Below are 18,246 nucleotides of genomic sequence, written 5' to 3'. Positions count from 1 at the left end.
ATCGTAATTTCATTATTAGGTATTATAGTACTTACAGCTAAGCCTTCTCGGCAACAACCAGCATGATATATCCCAAGCCTTCATATCTCGTCTCTCCATTGATGGTTCCATCATGGGACGAGATGTAAGCGGAGTCTCCAAATGTCGTGCCATTGAGAATCAGTGTCTTCACAATCTCTGAATCGGTGCCGTTCAACTTGTAATCAATAAAAAGTTTAGTCAATTCGAGTCGAGATTTGTCGATCTGGTTCATCGATTCAAGCAGTCTATTGATCTCCAAAGATCTGGATCTGTCTTCACCCTCTTCCGCCTGTTTTTTCCGTAGTATTTCGATCTGTTCGCACACAGTCAATTCGGATTGAAGTCCATGCAGTCTCAATGCTTTCACACTTTTTAGAAACTCAGTAAAAGATGATAGCACTTCAAAGAATGAGTCGATTCTCGTATCTTCAGAAGCAGACGAGTGCAACGTGCCAGTAGTACTCTGCGATCCAATTCTTTCTCTTTTGTGAGTATCAAAATGTTCTGAAGTCTGGCCTTTCTGTCTTTTCGTGGAATCTTCTCTGGTCTCCAATTTGGCATCCTCTCTGGACTCCTCTCTGGACTCTTCTCTTTTGGACACCTTATGATCCACTTCTCTCAGAGTTGAAAGCATTGGATAACCCACAAGTGTTGAATGCACCTTCTTGAAGCCAGCTTTTTTGAGCGCTGGAATTATCCTTTTAGTAATATCTGTAAGTGCTAAATGATGACTTTCAGAATATTCGGCTAACTTCTGCCAAATACGATAGCGAATATACTCATTTGAGTTACAGATACGCGACTCCCTTTGCTCAATTTGCACTTCCGAGCAAGGATCTATATCCCATAGTTGTAAATAGAGGGAGCCGTTATGTTTCAATACTCTTCCAAATTCGCTGAGAGTATCCAATAGTGAGTCATTATCATCTACACATGAGGTCATGTCTTCACAGATTATGCAAGACTGTGAAGAGTCAGCAAGGGGTATCTGAGTGACACGCGGGGTAGTGAAGGATGAGTAGTTCTCCATGAACCGCTTTTCACGGTCTTCAAGCTGATACTCGTAAAAGTCTTTATGAAGGGGAGCATCTTTGAACTGAAGATTACGAGCCAATACTTCGGGCTTCAAGTATCCCTTATTTTTGAGATCCGTTAGCTTTCTAAAAGTATCCGCCACAGTAACGAGATTGATGTGGACATCCTCCGTCTCGTGGCGTAGATTCCAACCATCGATGAACTCAAGATTTGAACCGGCAATAGAATTTTTCATCAAGTCTTTGGTGGCTTTTCCAACGGAACTGCCCAGTTTGTTGCTGGTGAGAATACAAATCTCCGGCATTTCCTGAGAAGAAGACGGATCTGCACTCTCGTTAACATCTTGCATGCGTCTGAAAATATCTTTTAAAATATGGGACTGATGAAGAAGCTTCTTTAGTATCTGAAGATACCAGAGTAACGCTAGCACAACTCTGCGATCCTGAAACATATTCTTCTGGATCGAGGCTATCGAGGGAAGCGGAGGTAGATCGGTGATCGTTGCGTTTGATGACTTTTCAACATCTGTAACACTTTGTACCGAAACTCTTTTTAACTCCTTCTTCTGCCCAATCAGGATCTCGTAGAGCTGAATCTTGTGCTTAAGAGTAAGCAAATACTTCTTATACCAAAGAAGCCACATATCTTTTCTCGTTACAGCGTAGTTCAAGGGGTCGTTCGACTCGGAATCGTCCATATACCTAAGAAAGAAGCGAAGATTCTCTAGATACTTCTCCTTGCCAAACTCATAAAACTGTTTACGAAGCTCTTCCAGCTGCTGCTTACGCTTCTGAGTCAACAGCTCCGTTTTGCGAGCTCTAAGCAAGTTCAGTCGTCTTTCATCGGCATAGGTATCATCATCGACTGGACCAAACGCTATATCTCCTACTAAACGAACAGCTTTTTTGGTGAAACTCAGAAATCTGGTAGAAGAGCTGTTTCTTGCCATTGATTCTGCATGCAGTGCCTTCTCTGGTGTATATCCAGTCAGGTGAGTTGCTGCACGAGACTTTGAAATCGGAGTCATCGGCGAAAGAGTCGAATGGTAAGACTCTGGGGAAATAGATGTCATGGATGCCGCAGAAGCCACAGAGGAGCGCATAGAAGTCAGGTGGGGGGTTCCGTAAAACCCTGTAGAATTTGAGGAAGTAGGCGTTTTTGCGGGAAGGGAGCCTGATGCTGGTGCAGGTATATTCGGCTGCTCGGGGCTCCTGTGCTTAGTCAACTTACTAAAAAAAGTGAGAGGATGGGGGTGGTGGGGAGAATGTTGATGACTATGATGAGTGTCTATCCGATTACTCTTGGAGCCAATAGAACCAATGGAATCAATTGAACCATTGGAGTCATTAATACGGTTGCTGGAAGTGGTGCTAAGATGTTCGTCGATAGAAGAGAAGCTGTCAGTATCAGCTGCTATATCTGCATTGTTCTTGGAGGCCAAAACAGACCTTCGAAGCAGGCTAGAAGAAGGACGATCGACTTTCATAGAAGATGAATAATCTGAGTCATCTTCATCAATATCGATATCAGAACCTCCAATGGTACCAGCATCATGCGGACGGTACTGGGACTTGTGCGAGTTGTTGGATGGGTTAGAATACGAGTAGGACGAGATATCAGGAGGGCCTGGAGTGGTATAAGCATCATCTTCAGAACCCAATTGGCTGGAACCTCGATTTCGCTTATCCATAGAGCATACAGGAGGGTGATATTTTAAGAGAAACGAAAGGAATAAGTAGTTGCTAAAGTAAAAGAAGGAGCCACCGGGCATGAAACGGCTGTATTAAGAATGAGCCGTCCGGGTGATGTGGCCGTGGTGAATCTACTTCACTCCCCGCGACGAAAAATAAAAAATTTTTCACTATTTATCGTTATCAGCTGCATTAATACATCACGGTGATGTGCTACTTAGGGATGCACGAGCACTGCCATGCTTACACAACTTGGTATGGATCCCGATCGGTTAAGCTAATCGTAATATTGACTTGTTCCAGACCCATTTGCTTGAATTGCTCGTTCAATTGCAGCTTCAACACCTGTAGAAAACCTCTTTCTGTGTTGGAATGGTTGCATGCGATAACGTGCGCTCCACATTCTTTATAAAATAAGGCCTCATGGTGTGCTAATTCTCCCGTGTAGTATAGATCTGCCCTGACATTGCGGAACAAGCTTGAGCCCGAGCCGGCGCAGATAGCCACAGTACGGATCGACAACTCATCCAGTTGATCCGGGTGTTTTGTGGCTAATTGAATATGCTCAATTTTCAAGTTCTTCTTAACTCGTTTGATAACACTTCTGAGTGAGATTGGTCTCTTCAACACCACCAATCTACCCATTCCAACTCCATCAATGCCGTCAGAATTGGGTTCGATAATAGTTTTCTCTTTTAAATTAGCATCTCTGTCCGTGATCCCTTCCGCCAACCAATCGTTGACACCACCCTTGGCAGCATCAATGGCCGTATGCGGACAATAGACAGATATTCCTGATCTAATCAATTTGATAAGTGAACTCTGTTGAGGATCAGATGGCCTAATCGATTTCAATCCCCGGAAAATAAATGGATGGTAAGCCAAGATCAAGTTGCATCCAGTTGTAACGGCTTCATCAGCCACAGATTGTGTCAAATCGACCGTTAAGAGTAGCTTTGTTTTCGTCTCGTTCGTTGTCGATACACTACAATCCACTAGTAATCCCGTATTGTCCCATGAATTGTCAGCAAAGCTAATCGGGTAGAGCTTTTGGATACCACACACCACTTGTTTCAATGTCTTAGTGCTGAGAGTAGTCATTTGAGGTGGATGAACAGAGAGTATGGCAGGGTGTGAGCTCTTCGCGGGACTTATCGCTCTTTTTCACCAGGCAAGGTTTTTCCGCCCAGGCCCTTATTTCTCTCTCCCTTTCTTTGTTCAACTATTTCGTTTCTTTCTTTGAAGTAACCGTTAATGTCATCAGTTCTGAATTCAGATCAATTGGTTAAAACCATTAAAACTAGGCTTCAGGCTAATGAGGTGGAAGTTCAAGATATGTCCGGTGGTTGTGGTCAGGCGTTTGCTGTCATCATAGTTAGCGACATATTCAAAGGGAAGAACAAGCTAACTAGGCATAGGATGGTAAACAACGCTCTTAGTGAGGAGATTAGTCAAATACATGCTTTTACGCAAAAGGTCTTTACCACTGATGAGTGGGAGGAACAGAAGAGGCTTTATGGTTCTAGCTAGATTAGCCAATCAGGTGTGTCTGGAATGTCAGCCGGAGCTACCAGCTGCTACCAGGTGCTACCGGGTGCTACCGGGTGCTACCAAGCGCCACCGGGCGCTACCAAGTGCCAAGCGCTACTATGTTATACTAGGCGCTACTGTGTCGCTGCTCTCATGTTATTATATAGTGAATATTGTAAGTCGTTATCGTATCGTTGTCATTAAAAACACGTATAAGGAGGTGGTGGGGTGTCAAATCTATTCAATCCATTTAAGCCATTCGACCCACTTTTGCGTCGATTCCCAGCGGAATATCCATAAATCGTAGGAACCCTCTCCGAATTGTCATGTTTGACAGCGTTCTTCTTGCTGAGAAGCTGATCCAATTTGACGATCCTCTTGCGAATCTTTTGCTGCTCGTCCTTGCCAATGTGGAACAAATTTTTGGATTTAGCCTGTATATCTTGAACCAATTTCGCTGGAAGTGTAATCCACTGCTCCTGTAGTTGTTGTTGAAGCTGTTGTAATTGTTCTGGGGTGGGATGATCGTGTCGTTCATCGATCTGATACGTCGTCGAGCCATTGTGTGAGTCCACCGTCGGCGAATCGCCACTTCTACTCGTTCTACGCAACATCGGTATGGCAATGATCTCCGGTTGATTCTCATTTAATGTAGCATCTGAAGTGACAGATGAGCCACCAGAATAGATGCACGACATGCTTCTCTGTTTCTTTTCCACACTCGAATCGCTTTCCATCACTGTGGTATCGTCGTCCTCCTCCAAGGGTTCCTGTGGAACCAGAGGAACCTGAGGAACCTGAGGAATCTGGGGAACCTGGGGAACCTGGGGAACCTCTGCAGTCTCGGCAGCCTCGGAAACATTCACCAACTCCGGCTCGACCTTCTTCTTCCTGTGTAGCTTAATAACTCTTCTGCGAGGCCGGACTTCATCGTGGGTGCTTTTGAAAAAAGTCTTCTTTTGAAATTCCTTGATAACCGATACTTTCTCGCCCATTTCACCTCTAATGAAATCCGAATCAGACATATGAAGCCTACTAAAAGCAAAAGTGTTCGATGATGCGATTATGGCGTTGGCAAAGGCCTTTGTTACGATGTTGCTATTCATCCTATCGCACGATAGCTCGCCTCCAAGTGCCAGTGTCTGTCTTGAACTGGCTAATCTAGTTAATCTCATCAAACTTCCAGGAGATATTCCCATCAGAGCATCCGGATCAATATCCTTCAACATCACACGAGGTTCCTCAACTTCCTGATCATCAACCATCGACCTATGAAACTGCTCGAACGACTGCGAAGTATACTCCAAGCTGATTTTGTATAGCATACTTGGTAAAAACTCCTTGAATAACTCTCCTATCTGCGTCTCGATTTTCTCCTGCAAAAACCTCGCTATAGGTTTAATCTTGTCAAAGGTTGAGTTCACCTCGATGGACTCCAAGGGCTCGTTCTTAAACACTAGTGTCAATCCTTTGGAAACGCTGAAAACAACAACGATGATGGAACTCATTTTGATAGAACTCAACGTAAGGTGAAGAGGAATGTCAAAATCGCAGTCCGAAACAATGAAATTTGGCTTGATGAAGCCGGCAAGCTCCCGGCAGCTTGTCTCATACGCCGTATCACTGCTGTCTACCAAGTCGTCTGTTATGTTGTCGTTGTAGTTCTTAAGTAGGCTGGCACTGACCTTCGTGGTCAACGTGATAGATGCATCACCAAAATAGTTGAACTTAAAGATTCCTCTAAATCGATCAGACCCTAAATCACCAATTTCTAGGATCTCAAAGTCAGGTGGTATAGATCCAAAGTTTAAATCCACTATCTTTATGGTGTCGCTGAGGATATTGGGTTTTTTCCCCGAATTCATCGCTTCATTCAACGTATCCTTGGCATACTGAATGAAAGAGTCCTTTTCTATACAGTTCCAATTGATTTTGAACGACATGCTGTCTCTACAATGAAGTGCTGATAAGGAGGCGACGATGACAACATGAGTAAAAATTTTAGACTTATGTTACTTATTTGATTTAATTAAATCGGGTCGCGCGGAAATGAAAAAGTGCGGCAGCGGCTGTTGGAACCCCACGGGGCCAAACGGGGCCAAACGGAGCCAAAGGGCGCCTTTCGGCGCTAGACGGGTCCGGACGGGTCCAGCCGGGTCAAGCCGGGTATCACCTCACCTCTCTTTAAACCTCACTCCAAGTCCACCTTCTCTAAATCCTGGAGTATGTTTTCAAGTCCTTTCACTTCCGTCTCACCTTTCTCACTGCCGATATCCTGATATATCAGGGAACTTTCAGGGTCGGAAAAGAATTGAACGTAGTCGTAAGATTTGTTTTTGTTCTGGTCTTTGTCGGAATCTAATTCAGCCATAACATCTCCTAGTCTCTTAATCAATCGCTTATCCACCTCGATTTTCTCAAGGTCTCCCACTGTGATAAAATCGCGATTATTACAAGCCTCTCGAAAGGTATTCAGATATAATTCCCCCTTCATATTGGCAAACTCCTCGTCTTTTGAACTCAAACTCTTGCTGTTTTCTCTCTTTCTGTTGATCTTCGTAATGCACTGGGAACTTATCGGACCCATCGGACCCTTCCTCTCCTTCTCCTCGTGTTCGTCTTCGTCTTCGGGAGTGCTCTTCAAAAGTCGTGCGAAATCCTCAAATCTCACCCCACGAAGAATTAGGTTGCTAGAATTGTAGATGATTTCAAATAGGTCTTCCAATTGTTGATCGGAAAGTCGTGGATAGAGGTACCCAAATGCCTCTTTGAACTCGGATTTGTTTAAATAATCCTTGTTTCCCTCGTCGAATCTGTCAAAGACGTATTTCTCCAAATCCAACTCCGAGTTATTGTTCTCTAGGTCAACAGGTAGATGGGAAGACAAATCAACTTTTCCTACCTCCTCCCTTTCCTTCAATTCTTCACTTCCCTTCAATATTTTGAACACTCTATCCTTGTTCTGGAACTCTTTATCGATAAACTGAAGCCTGTCCAGCACCAATTTTTGAAGATAATCAATCTTTGCTCTAAATCTACCCACTTTAGCATCTTCACTATTGTGGTCATAAGTTGCATTCAGGCGCAAATAGAGGGAGTCAATCTCCTTGAGAATTCCATCCAATCTCTGTATCATCATCTCCAAACTCTTTAAATCCTCCATCACTTCCGTAAGAATATTAAGCTGCTTCTTGGTGTCCATATGCTGCTCGGCAAGCTCGCCTTCTATAAGATTCAACCCAAGTTGAATGCTGGAGGAGCTCTTGTGAAAGTTGTTGGTCATCTCGTCCACTTTCTTGTCCAAATAGTCTTTAACGTACTGTTGAGCCTCCGCTTCAAACACCTTAAGTTGCTTCAAGAGACGCTGTGCCTTGTCTAGACTCTTCTGCTGAGGCTCCCGAAAGCTGTCAAAGTTGTAGTCTCTGAGACACATATTTAATTTCACCTTCTCGGATCTCAAATGATTCAATTCTTTGAAAATCTCCATCTTTCCAACGGTTCTATACTGCTGTAACCCCTTTCTAAATCTAAGCACATCTTCTACATTATGAAACTCGTCCTCGCTGAAACTGAGTTGGGCCATCCAGTTAGCCATTTTAATAATCAAGCTCTCCATTTCGAGAAGGAATTTGTTCTTCATGTTCACGATATTTCCCACAACGGCAAAAAACGTCTCCATTCGAGCACGTAACTGCTTACGAGATCCGACTTGCCTCCTGTCAGCCTGTTCAAGGGCTTTCTTCAAGCTCTGCTCGCTTCTTTTCTTCTTTAAGCGTTCCATGTTCTCCTTCTGGAATTCCATGATCTCTCGAAGATGCAATTTATCGTACCAGATACTTATGTAGGCAATGATACATTTTTCGTCAGGTTTCTCACACACTAGATCATCGGCATCAATCAACCGGTGGATTCCAAGCGCTTTTTCAGCATTCGTCATGACCAATTCGACGATTTGACGAGGATTATCGGCGTTTTCAGCTATAAAGTCATCATAATTCATCAATTGGGGCTCAAAATGACTGAGAATAGCTGCCAAGGCTAAGCCATTTCTCCAGGAAGTGGTAAAGTTTTTGATTTCTACGTCTTTAAGGTCCTTGGTCACCAATTGAGTCCATCTAAGTAAGATATCTTTCTTGCTGAGATGTCCGGCAATATATTCCTTGTCATCTTCACCTTCCTTTTCTTCGAAAGCCATCGAATACCGAAAGATTATAGTCCATAGTAATCCTAAGGTAAGCTTGAGATTACCATCAACTATGTCTTCAGCGCCGATATTATAGACTTGCAAGTTCTCGTGATTCTTAATGAATTCCAACAAACGATCCAAGTTCTCTATACACTGGAATTTGGTCGTTGGCTTCTCATAAATAGGTGTCAATTTTGTATGGGTAAGTATATTGAGGAGGTTACATAGAGCAATACCTGAGGCCAAGTCGCTCAGTTTTTCAATTGAGGGATACCGCCCTTGCTCGAGCTTCATGTTGACCCATCTGAGAAATGTTTTCTCTTGAACAGAGACCCAGTTATCTTTGTCCGGCATGTATGAAGAGAGAGCAGAAGTGAAAGAGAGAAGACACGAAGAAGTCAAGAAATGGGTCGACCGAAAAAGCGAGGCTGGCGCGTTGTCTGGGACCTAGTGGGGCCTACCGCGACCCATCGGGACCCACTGGGGACCCACTGGGGACCTACCGGGGAGCGAGACCCCTCTGGCACTCAACCTAAACGTCACCTCCACCCACCTTACCTACCCTACCTACATTTTACACCACTGTTGATACATTACTGAACTAATTACTCCTTAAAAAAAGGATGCTCCATGGCTTCTTTAGCGGTCAATCTCTCTTGATGATCGTAGCGTAGTAGGTGGTCAACCAAATCAATCACATAAGGAGCCTCACTTAGGCTGCGATTACCACTGTTAACGAACGATTTCCATAGCCTCTTCGGATAGTTACCTAAGATACTATCATAGTCAGTGGAAAGCTTGATTCCGTACTTCTGACAGTATGCCAAGAGTTCCTTGGTACCCAAAACTTTGGCTATCTTGACCAATTGGTCATTATTGGAATCTCCTTTGAAGAAAGGTTCCTTTTTAAACACTATAGCTGCAATCATGGCACCAACAGCCCAGAGGTCCAAAGAGTAGTCATACTGCTGTAGGTTGACCAACAATTCAGGGCCCTTGTGGTACCTAGAAGCAACACGGACGTTGAAATCAATTCCCTTATGGTAAAACTCGGCCAACCCCCAATCAATAAGCTTCAACTTCCTGTTGACTGGGTCAATCATTATATTCTGAGGCTTGACATCACGGTGTATTATACCCATGGAATGTGAATAGTCTAGTGCGATCAATAGCTGGGTAAAGTAAAACTTAATGTCTTCAATTCCAAGCTTTGGATACAACACGCGGAAGTCTACGTTGTTAACCTTTTCGGACACCAATGCCGGGATCTTGGAAGTTGGGTCTTGAACCACATCGAAAAGTTTGACAATATTGGGACCTCCCGTCAAGTTCTTAAGGATTTTGATTTCTCTATGGATTTTCTTGAGTTTGACTGGTTTGAGAACTTTAATAACGCAGGGTTCGTCGTTAAGGACGTTGACCCCAGTGAACACTTCGGAATATTTGCCTCTGCCTATCTTCTGGATAATCTCATAGCTATTGATACTGCCCCATTCTATCTTGTAGTTTTCGTAATCCCAGTATTCTCTAGGCCGGACTTCATTTGCATCTGCATAGATCCTTGCAACGGAGTAAATGCGATGACCCGCACTGTTGAATTTGGGCACTTTTGACATGGCAATAGGAAGAGGATGAGTTGAGTAGGTGAGAGGATGAAATTTGTGTTCTTTCCAGGGCAAGCCACTTCGCGAGTACCGGGGGAAGCCGGGGGCAGCTGGAGAACAGATACCACGGAATACACACCAGGTGACTTGACTAATCAACAATTATATGCCCGGTAGAGTTCAGGCTACTTCGCGCCCAGGACATAGGCCCGGTAGTACCATGTGACTTGACAACACTAATCAAACTAACTGCTTGACTTCACATACCTTCAACCTCTTCACCTGCGGAATGAAATCCGTGATCCCCAAACACATTCTATCCCTATTAGACTCTCCCCCAATAACTGTTGATCTACAAATACCTTCCTCTGTCCCCCCTCCTGTCCAATTTCTTCATCTAATCAACCTCAATGCCGTGCCGTTCTGGCTTCGCGATTCTACGGTTAGTCCATGCACTGTCTACACCACAGATCCTGACACCCAGGCCTTCTTCTCTCTTCTCTTACAGCTTTGTTTAACTTCCAGAGAAAACAGCAAAGTCCCCCTGATATCTTCTCTCTTGGCCTCCACGTCTACACAGGGGATCTACGTGGTGATATACCCCTTGGTGAAAAATCATACAGCTAAATTTGTGGCACAGACGCTTAATTTCCACAACGAGTTACCTTCCAAATTACGTCGGCTAAAGTCCCTTATTACAGCAAAAGGGCTTGATACGCTGACCAGTAAATCAGTATTTGTCGAACTAGACCAGGAATCTAGAAAAGAAAATGATTTCTTCGACAAGTATTTGAGAAAGAGACGACAGCGCTTTGAAAGTGAGTCTAGTAGCTCAGCTGACCCGACAAATCAACCGATATCCGGCTCGATTGATATTGACGTTGAGAATGAGGCTGAGTTGGAAACAAAAGTTGAAGCTGGCACTAAAGCTGAAGCTGCGGGTCAAAGTCTCATCGAAACATGTATCTTGAGTGAATTTCGAATGTGCAATATCTCCAAAAAGCTTTCAAAGCATCAATATAGAGAGCTCTACTCACTCGTTCATCGATCTACAAGGTTCATATTGAATGGACGTGCAAAAAAGAAAACTGAGGTTTCCTTAAACCAGGTGGCAGATATCGTTAGTAACGTGATGGCACTGCTACTAAGTAAGTCATAAATTGTTCATCAAATAGTCATTAGTACATATAGTGCAGGGTCATAAAAAATAGTGATACATAGGTATACGATAGGTACTAATTATCGTAGAATATTCCCACCTGAACTTGAGGGCAGAACGAAATCCTCTTCTTGGTCTTTTCTCTATTACAGAGAGGATGTTGTTTGGTAGGTTTTTTTAAAATAGACTTGAGTGAATCCACCGAAGTCGAAGAGGTCGATATGGAAGTTGACGAGATCGACAGGCTGTTTCTAAGAGACATCAGGTCCGAAAGAGAGTCATCATCATCTGTGGATGAGTCCACATCGCCATTTTCTTCTCCTTCTTCTTCATCTTCTTCTTCTTCTTGGTCAGACATGTCAACAAATGATTTGTCCTGAGTTCCTTTGATTACCGGACCATATAGGCAAGTCACATCATTGATCTTATACCAATTAATTTCTGCAGGATCCAATTCCCTTAACTTGTTTAAGGATTTGGACCACGCTCTCCAACATGCGTTCTCTAACCGTTCGCTAGATGTACTTGGCATTAAAAGCATGACATCGTCCACTCTTTGCATATAGTTTATTTGCCGAATTGATCTCATGTTGCTCAGTTCAAAGGGTCTCATAAAGTTGTTATTCGATATGGCTTTCCAGCAGTTCGAATATTCGGAATTGTCAAGGTTCGAACTTAGATAATCAGTAGCCTCTGGAGGATTGGCCCGGAATAACTGGGCGTCAGAGTCCGAAATGGCCGGAAGAATTGTAAAGCTGTTACAGCATGCATCGTGTATAAAATTGGTATCCATAAATTGGTGGGCAAGTCCTGACCAGCTTGCACCGGCTTCCACTTTGTCCTTCATTTCTTTACCTCCCATATCTTGAGATCTCCACGCTCGGTAAATTAATGAAAATTTGGGCGACTCATACCTTTTTATACTCATTGTATTGCCTCGATCATCCTTCCCCACCGGGTCAATCATCCGCGGAAAAAATCCCCAATCGGGTAAGCAGGGAGGGGAAGCTAAGTTTTACAACCATTAAATTTTCTCTTGTTCCCGCGTTTTTAACACCCCTCGTCGCAAAGTGGAGAAGCAAGGCTGAAATAGGAAATAAGACAATCCGAATGATGACTACTGGTATACTGAAAAGTTGAGATGAGATTGCTTATTATTATACACTATAGCACTGACTCCTTAAAGCTCGTCCAACAAGGTCTGCAGAGCGTACCTAGCATCATATTTAAGTTCCAGGTGAGGTCTCTGTAGCTGAATTTCTTGCATTTCACTATCTTGAAGGACAGTATCGATTTCTCTAGTTAGATATTCCGGTTGTATGGAGATGTAGGGTGATTTGGACGGTGTCTGTGGTAATGGAACTGAGTCATATTCATTCGATGAGATTCCGTTAACGTAAGGGTCCACGCCTATACGTAATTGGCCAGTAGCGTTGTGGAGGTAATTTTTGCTGTTTACGTGAGTTTCTGGTATGGATGACTGACTAGGGCTTGCTGAATTCGTCCCATTGACTCCGTAAATGTACTTGTTTAGAATAGGACTTTTCACTTTGGAGAATGGAGAAGAAACAAACATTCTGATTGCTCGTGTTGGAGAAGTAGGAGCCATTGCAGTAAGTGAAGCTGGCATAATGGTAGCTTTAATTCGCTCTGTAACCACAGACGCCTTACCGTCAGGACCGATTTTTATGGATAGTTTGTAATTCAGAGGAGGTAAGAGCAATGAATGATTCGTTGTCGTCGTCTGTTTAAGTTTCGTTGGAACGGCTACTATATCTCTGGGTCCTGAAGAACCAGTGGAACCAGTGGATTCAGCGGAACCAGAGGAACCGACGGGACCTGCAGACCCTCCAACCCTCTTGGAAACTCCTAGACCCCTGGAAACTCTCGGACCCCTTGGACCACCAGGAGTTGTAGTCAGGGTGGTCTGTGCTGGGGTCTGAGAATACCAATGAGTATACATGGGTGAAGAGTTCAAAATACTCGAGAAGTTTGTTGAGCAAGTTGATTTGGGAGTTGAACGAGGTGGTGGCAGCTTAGAGGACTCGAGTAGAGATGGATTAAGACCCGGAGATGTAGGTGGATTCGGTGAGGAGGTTGTCTGAACGATAATGGTTTGACCAACGGTCTCTGGAAAAAGAACCGTTGGCAGCAATGCAGTCTTCGTCTTGCCGAGCTCATAGGTCGATAGAGGAGATGTCTTTAAAGGCGATGACCTATCAGAAGCCCGGGCCGAAAATGGAGATGAACTAAGAACTTTTCGCCGCTTAGTTGGAGTCCCCTGGGTGGCAGTTGGCAAGAAATTCGATGAGGTTTTTGTAAGAGAAGCTGACGATGATGGTGATGATGATGATGATGATGAGGATGAGGACGTCGACGATCGAATCGAACTGAGAAAATTCTTCTTCTTGGGGCTGAGTCTCATTACAGGAGTAGAACAGACACCCTGACGAACCACAGCAGCAGAGTTGTCAGATGCATTGATAGGACTTCTGATGGCAATTGGCAGAGTGGACTCTCCAGCTCTGGCCTCCTTTACATGGCGTGGAGGTCTTCCTCTGCGCTTACGCTTTGGAGTCACTGGAGGATCCTCTGAAGAGGTTAAAGGTGCAAATGTAGACATATGTAGAGAACAACGTCAGCAGATAAAGATCAATAGAGAGATAAAAAGCAGTTTACTTACTACTCAGTTAATATCTTGAAATCCCCTCCTTCCTATTCCTATTTAATTACTCGCATTTCGGCAAAGACCCGAAAATTTTTTTGGACATAACCAGCCAAGCCGTTCACAACTAAACTTCCTAATCGAGCAAACTAGTTGTATGAGCAACTACCCGATCTGATGTCACTACTGTTAGTGGAATGTGGTTCCAAAGTCTACTGTATTTGTATGTTAGGATGTAGTGTTGAAAAGTGCTGAGCACTTTGCCTAGTACTCTGCCTGTACTCTGCCTGTACTTTTCGTGGTACTATTCCTAGGACCTGTCTAGTACTTTAAGTTATTGCCTATTACCTTAAGTGGTTGCCTATTACTTTACGTTGTTGCCTATTACTTCAAATGGTTGCTCCCCGATCCCGTAATCTTATATCCAGTTTTATTGGTGTAATTTTTTGTCTCCAGCTTCTGTTTCAGGTTTCAAGCTTCTATTTCAGGCGTCTGTCTGTTTCAGGAATTTCTTCCAATTTATGATCTCCAGCGAAATTTTTCGCTGCAGGTAATTTACGTGTTTTATTTCCCTTTTGAGATTAATTCTCCTTTGGGTAAAGTGGTTGCGTTATGTGATTTTTTCCCCAATTTGCTCATCCAATTATTCTACCTGCTCTTCCTATCGGTCTATCTTCCCAAATATCCACTCTGCTCAAAAATGGCTTCCCATGATGCCTTATTGGGCTTGGCCCATCAATGGCTCCAATTGGATGTCAATCCTTCTACCAGAGCCGAAATTCAGCGACTGGTTGATCAAAGGAACTTCGACCAATTGGATGCCCGACTCTCTAACCGCATAGTCTTCGGCACAGCCGGACTTCGGTCCAAAATGGAGGCCGGTTTTAGTCGGATCAATGACGTTACTATTCTTCAGGCTTCTCAGGGATTGGCCAGGTACATCCTATCCATTTCTAACGATTCAACTCAACCTACTATAGTGGTAGGTCACGACCATAGACACAATTCTGAGAGATACGCTAACTTGGCTGCCGCTGCTTTTCTTCATTTCGGCTTCAAAGTTTACTATCTTGGCCCCGGTATCATAGCAACACCTATTGTACCATTTGCAGTTGATTATTATCATGCTTTAGGTGGAGTCATGATCACCTCTTCTCACAATCCTAAGGAGGACAATGGCTACAAAGTTTACTCGGGTAACGGCTGCCAGATCATTGCTCCTCATGACAGTGGTATTCAGCAGTGTATCCTAAAAAATTTGAGACCTTTTTTTAATGATGGGGAATGGAATACTGCAGTAGTGTTTGACCTGTTTAAAGACCGTTTGGTCTACTGTAAGAGTGATACCGTAAATGCCTATATGTCAGCCATCTGCAAGAAGCTTATTACACACAAAGTTTCTGGATTCCGTGCGGTTTATACTCCGATGCACGGAGTTGGAGCTGAATTCGCAGAGAAAATAGACCAGATGGTCAGCAATGCTTCTGAAAATCTCTTAGTTATGTTTCCAGAACAAGCAGAACCGGATCCTGACTTCCCTACGGTGAGTTTTCCTAACCCGGAAGAAAAGGGAGCACTAGATTTAGGGATTTCCAAGGCTGAAGAGCTTGGGATTTCGTTGGTTTTAGCCAATGATCCAGATGCAGATCGATTTTCCGTGGCGGTTAAAAGTAAATGTGGTGAATGGAGACAGTTGACAGGAAATGAGATTGGGTTTTTGTTTGCTGACTATATAGCTTCCCAGTATTCTAGGGAGGAATTAAGTCAGATTTACATGATCAATTCAACGGTCTCTTCGCAACTCATTGGTTCAATGGCTAAAAAGCTTGGCTTCCATTACGTTGACACTCTAACTGGGTTCAAATGGATTGGAAACAAGGCTATCGAGTTGGAAAAGAAGGGACTTAAAGTGCCTTTTGCATTCGAGGAGGCCATTGGGTTCATGTTTGATGTGGTTCACGATAAAGATGGGCTTTCTGCGTTGACAGTGTTTTTACAGATGTACCAGTATTGGCTGAGGAATGGAGAAAATGCCGTATCTAAGCTTGAAAATGGCTATAAGAAATTTGGATACTACTGTTCGTGCAATGGATACTATAGAACGAGTGACGTCACGGTGATTCCAAGTCTTTTCAACGAGGTCATTAGAGGTTCCACTAGTAGTGACTATCCTAAGAAAATCGCAGAGTTTGAAGTGAGCTCGTGGAGAGATCTTACTTTGGGGTACGAATCTACTACTGTAGATAATAAGCCGTTGCTTCCAGTGGATTCTTCGTCACAGATGATAACTTGTGTATTAAAAGGAGGTGAGGAGAATACGGAAATTAGATTTACTGCCAGAGGATCAGGTACGGAGCCGAAATTGAAGGTCTATATAGAAGCCAAATCTGACAGTGAGAAGAAGTCTAGGCAATTAGCCCAAAGAGTGTGGGTAGTGTTAAGGGAGCAATGGTTTGAGCCTGATAAGAATGGTTTCATTGAGACGGTGATGTGAGTTTGATGATCCGGTGCCCGGTAGGCTTCCCTAGTTCGCTAACTTCCACCCCGGTATCTTGGTGGTACTCCCCCTACAATCTCTCTCTATTTTTCATCCTTTTTTTTGGCGCTGAAGAAAAATTAATCCGTACTGATTGAGATCCATAAATAATAACTTGTCCATTGTTATCTACTTGTTCTACTTACTATCAATTGTCCTACACTCTTTATTTAGATTTGCACCATGCAGAGGTTTGTTCGTGGGTTTAAAAAGGGCCCCGAGTTGCCTATGTAAGTACTGTTGCATTTATATTGGCACTTCTTTTACTAACATTGTATGTTATTTATAGTTCTTCAGACTATGATGATGAGTTTAAGCCCAAGAGGCCTCGTCGATCCACCTCGAATATGGTGCGTAGATCATTTCTTGTTGCTGGTATGTTGATATTTTTGGGATTTGTGATTTACATGGTTGTTGGAGGCCAGGGGAACCTAAGGAACCAGAGAAACCAGGGGAGCCCGAGGAGCCAGAGGAGCCAGAAAAGCCAGAGAGCCCAGAAAAACCAAGGGTACCAGGGGTATCAGGGTGACTCGACTCTCTACAAGGCCCAGTCGGAGAAATCCAGCGGCTCGTCCGATTTTCCGGCTATTCAGTCAGGTCTTACCGAAATGGCTTCCGATAGTGATCCTATGCCGGACACGGTTCACTATTTCGACATGAAAAACTATGAGGGAAGTGCAGTAGACAAATCAAACGATCAGAGAGTGCTTCTTCTCATTCCTCTAAGAAATGGTGAGAAAGTTCTCCCGTTGATGTTTCGTAACATGATGAATATGACCTACAACCACGATCTTGTAGACGTGGCCTTTTTGGTAAGCGACTGTTCTAAGGGGGACAAAACGTTGGAAACACTTAGTAAATATACCAAGGCATTACAGCAGCAGACGTTGCTTCCTCTTCTTGAAAAGAAGCATAAACGAGTTGTTGGAAGTGGTGTCTTCGGTTCCAGTGATATGTATGAGAAGTATCTGCCGGAAGATTACAAAGAGCGGGTCAGGAAAGCTTTTTCACCGCCTTATCATGACCAGTATGCCAAGCCTTTCCACAATATAGAGATCTTCCAGAAGGATTTTGGCCAGGTGATTGGCCAGGGATTTTCAGATCGCCATGACGTTAAGATTCAAGGAATCCGGAGAAAATTGATGGGTCGTGCCCGGAACTGGCTTCTTTCTGCAGCTTTAAAACCGTATCACTCCTGGGTTTATTGGAGAGATGCTGATATTGAGACCTCTCCGGGTGATATTTTGCAATTCATGATGAAGTTTGCCGGGGACTTTGATGTGGTTGTTCCCAACGTGTGGAGGCCGTTACCCACTTTCTTAGGGAATGAACAGCCTTATGATTTAAACTCCTGGATTGAGTCCGATGCAGCCATCAGTTTGGCACACTCCTTGGATGAAGATGACGTTATAGTAGAAGGTTATGCTGAGTACCCTACTTGGAGAGCACATTTGGCCTATATTAGAGACCCGCAGGGTAATCCAGATGAGATAGTTGATCTGGATGGTGTTGGAGGTGTTTCTATTCTTGCCAAAGCTCAAGTATTTCGTAACGGTGCTAACTTTCCTGCCTTTACATTTATGAACCACGCAGAGACTGAAGCATTTGGTAAAATGGTTAAGAGAATGGGTTTCAGAGTGGGAGGACTCCCTCACTATACAATATGGCATATCTATGAGCCTAGTCAGGATGATTTACAAGAGATCTCCAAGTTAGAGAGAAAGAAAAGACGGTTTGGAAGCAGCAAGTAGTGTACTTTATTAGAAGCCAACTTTTATTCATTCGTTTAAATAAATCTTTACATTATCTTTTAATTAGG

General features: G+C 43.6%; 10 protein-coding genes across 10 annotated transcripts; 4 read left to right on the top strand and 6 right to left on the bottom strand.

Annotated features, from left to right (window-relative positions):
- Positions 1-37: 37 nt before the first annotated feature.
- FOA43_000863 (uncharacterized protein) lies at positions 38-2,746 on the bottom strand (the record flags this gene model as incomplete). The annotated part of the gene is made up of 2 exons (XM_038921188.1): positions 38-2,028; positions 2,356-2,746. The coding sequence occupies 2 exons, from the start codon at positions 2,744-2,746 to the stop codon at positions 38-40; spliced, it is 2,382 nt and encodes a 793-aa protein (XP_038777116.1).
- A 244-nt stretch (positions 2,747-2,990) lies between these two features.
- Positions 2,991-3,848, bottom strand: FOA43_000862 (uncharacterized protein; the record flags this gene model as incomplete). The annotated part of the gene is made up of 1 exon (XM_038921187.1): positions 2,991-3,848. One exon carries the CDS (start codon positions 3,846-3,848, stop codon positions 2,991-2,993), a length of 858 nt encoding a protein of 285 aa, XP_038777115.1.
- A 153-nt stretch (positions 3,849-4,001) lies between these two features.
- Positions 4,002-4,277, top strand: FOA43_000861 (uncharacterized protein; the record flags this gene model as incomplete). The annotated part of the gene is made up of 1 exon (XM_038921186.1): positions 4,002-4,277. One exon carries the CDS (start codon positions 4,002-4,004, stop codon positions 4,275-4,277), a length of 276 nt encoding a protein of 91 aa, XP_038777114.1.
- Positions 4,278-4,477: 200 nt separating this feature from the next.
- On the bottom strand, positions 4,478-6,220 carry FOA43_000860 (uncharacterized protein; the record flags this gene model as incomplete). The annotated part of the gene is made up of 1 exon (XM_038921185.1): positions 4,478-6,220. One exon carries the CDS (start codon positions 6,218-6,220, stop codon positions 4,478-4,480), a length of 1,743 nt encoding a protein of 580 aa, XP_038777113.1.
- Positions 6,221-6,468: 248 nt separating this feature from the next.
- On the bottom strand, positions 6,469-8,817 carry FOA43_000859 (uncharacterized protein; the record flags this gene model as incomplete). The annotated part of the gene is made up of 1 exon (XM_038921184.1): positions 6,469-8,817. One exon carries the CDS (start codon positions 8,815-8,817, stop codon positions 6,469-6,471), a length of 2,349 nt encoding a protein of 782 aa, XP_038777112.1.
- Positions 8,818-9,068: 251 nt separating this feature from the next.
- On the bottom strand, positions 9,069-10,079 carry CKA2 (Casein kinase II subunit alpha'; the record flags this gene model as incomplete). Its single annotated transcript, XM_038921183.1, has 1 exon — positions 9,069-10,079. One exon carries the CDS (start codon positions 10,077-10,079, stop codon positions 9,069-9,071), a length of 1,011 nt encoding a protein of 336 aa, XP_038777111.1.
- Positions 10,080-10,233: 154 nt separating this feature from the next.
- FOA43_000857 (uncharacterized protein) lies at positions 10,234-11,226 on the top strand (the record flags this gene model as incomplete). The annotated part of the gene is made up of 2 exons (XM_038921182.1): positions 10,234-10,240; positions 10,691-11,226. The coding sequence occupies 2 exons, from the start codon at positions 10,234-10,236 to the stop codon at positions 11,224-11,226; spliced, it is 543 nt and encodes a 180-aa protein (XP_038777110.1).
- Positions 11,227-11,302: 76 nt separating this feature from the next.
- On the bottom strand, positions 11,303-12,088 carry FOA43_000856 (uncharacterized protein; the record flags this gene model as incomplete). Its single annotated transcript, XM_038921181.1, has 1 exon — positions 11,303-12,088. The coding sequence occupies one exon, from the start codon at positions 12,086-12,088 to the stop codon at positions 11,303-11,305; it is 786 nt and encodes a 261-aa protein (XP_038777109.1).
- A 2,503-nt stretch (positions 12,089-14,591) lies between these two features.
- FOA43_000855 (uncharacterized protein) lies at positions 14,592-16,385 on the top strand (the record flags this gene model as incomplete). The annotated part of the gene is made up of 1 exon (XM_038921180.1): positions 14,592-16,385. The coding sequence occupies one exon, from the start codon at positions 14,592-14,594 to the stop codon at positions 16,383-16,385; it is 1,794 nt and encodes a 597-aa protein (XP_038777108.1).
- Positions 16,386-16,610: 225 nt separating this feature from the next.
- Positions 16,611-18,178, top strand: VAN1 (Mannan polymerase I complex van1 subunit; the record flags this gene model as incomplete). Its single annotated transcript, XM_038921179.1, has 2 exons — positions 16,611-16,657; positions 16,717-18,178. 2 exons carry the CDS (start codon positions 16,611-16,613, stop codon positions 18,176-18,178), a joined length of 1,509 nt encoding a protein of 502 aa, XP_038777107.1.
- Positions 18,179-18,246: the final 68 nt, after the last annotated feature.

The sequence above is a fragment of the Brettanomyces nanus genome, chromosome 1 (assembly GCF_011074865.1).
Source record: "Brettanomyces nanus chromosome 1, complete sequence".
Classification (NCBI taxonomy): Eukaryota; Fungi; Ascomycota; class Pichiomycetes; order Pichiales; family Pichiaceae; genus Brettanomyces; species Brettanomyces nanus.
The sequence above is the reverse complement of the archived record's forward strand: the minus strand, read 5'-3'. Positions and strand labels throughout refer to the sequence as shown.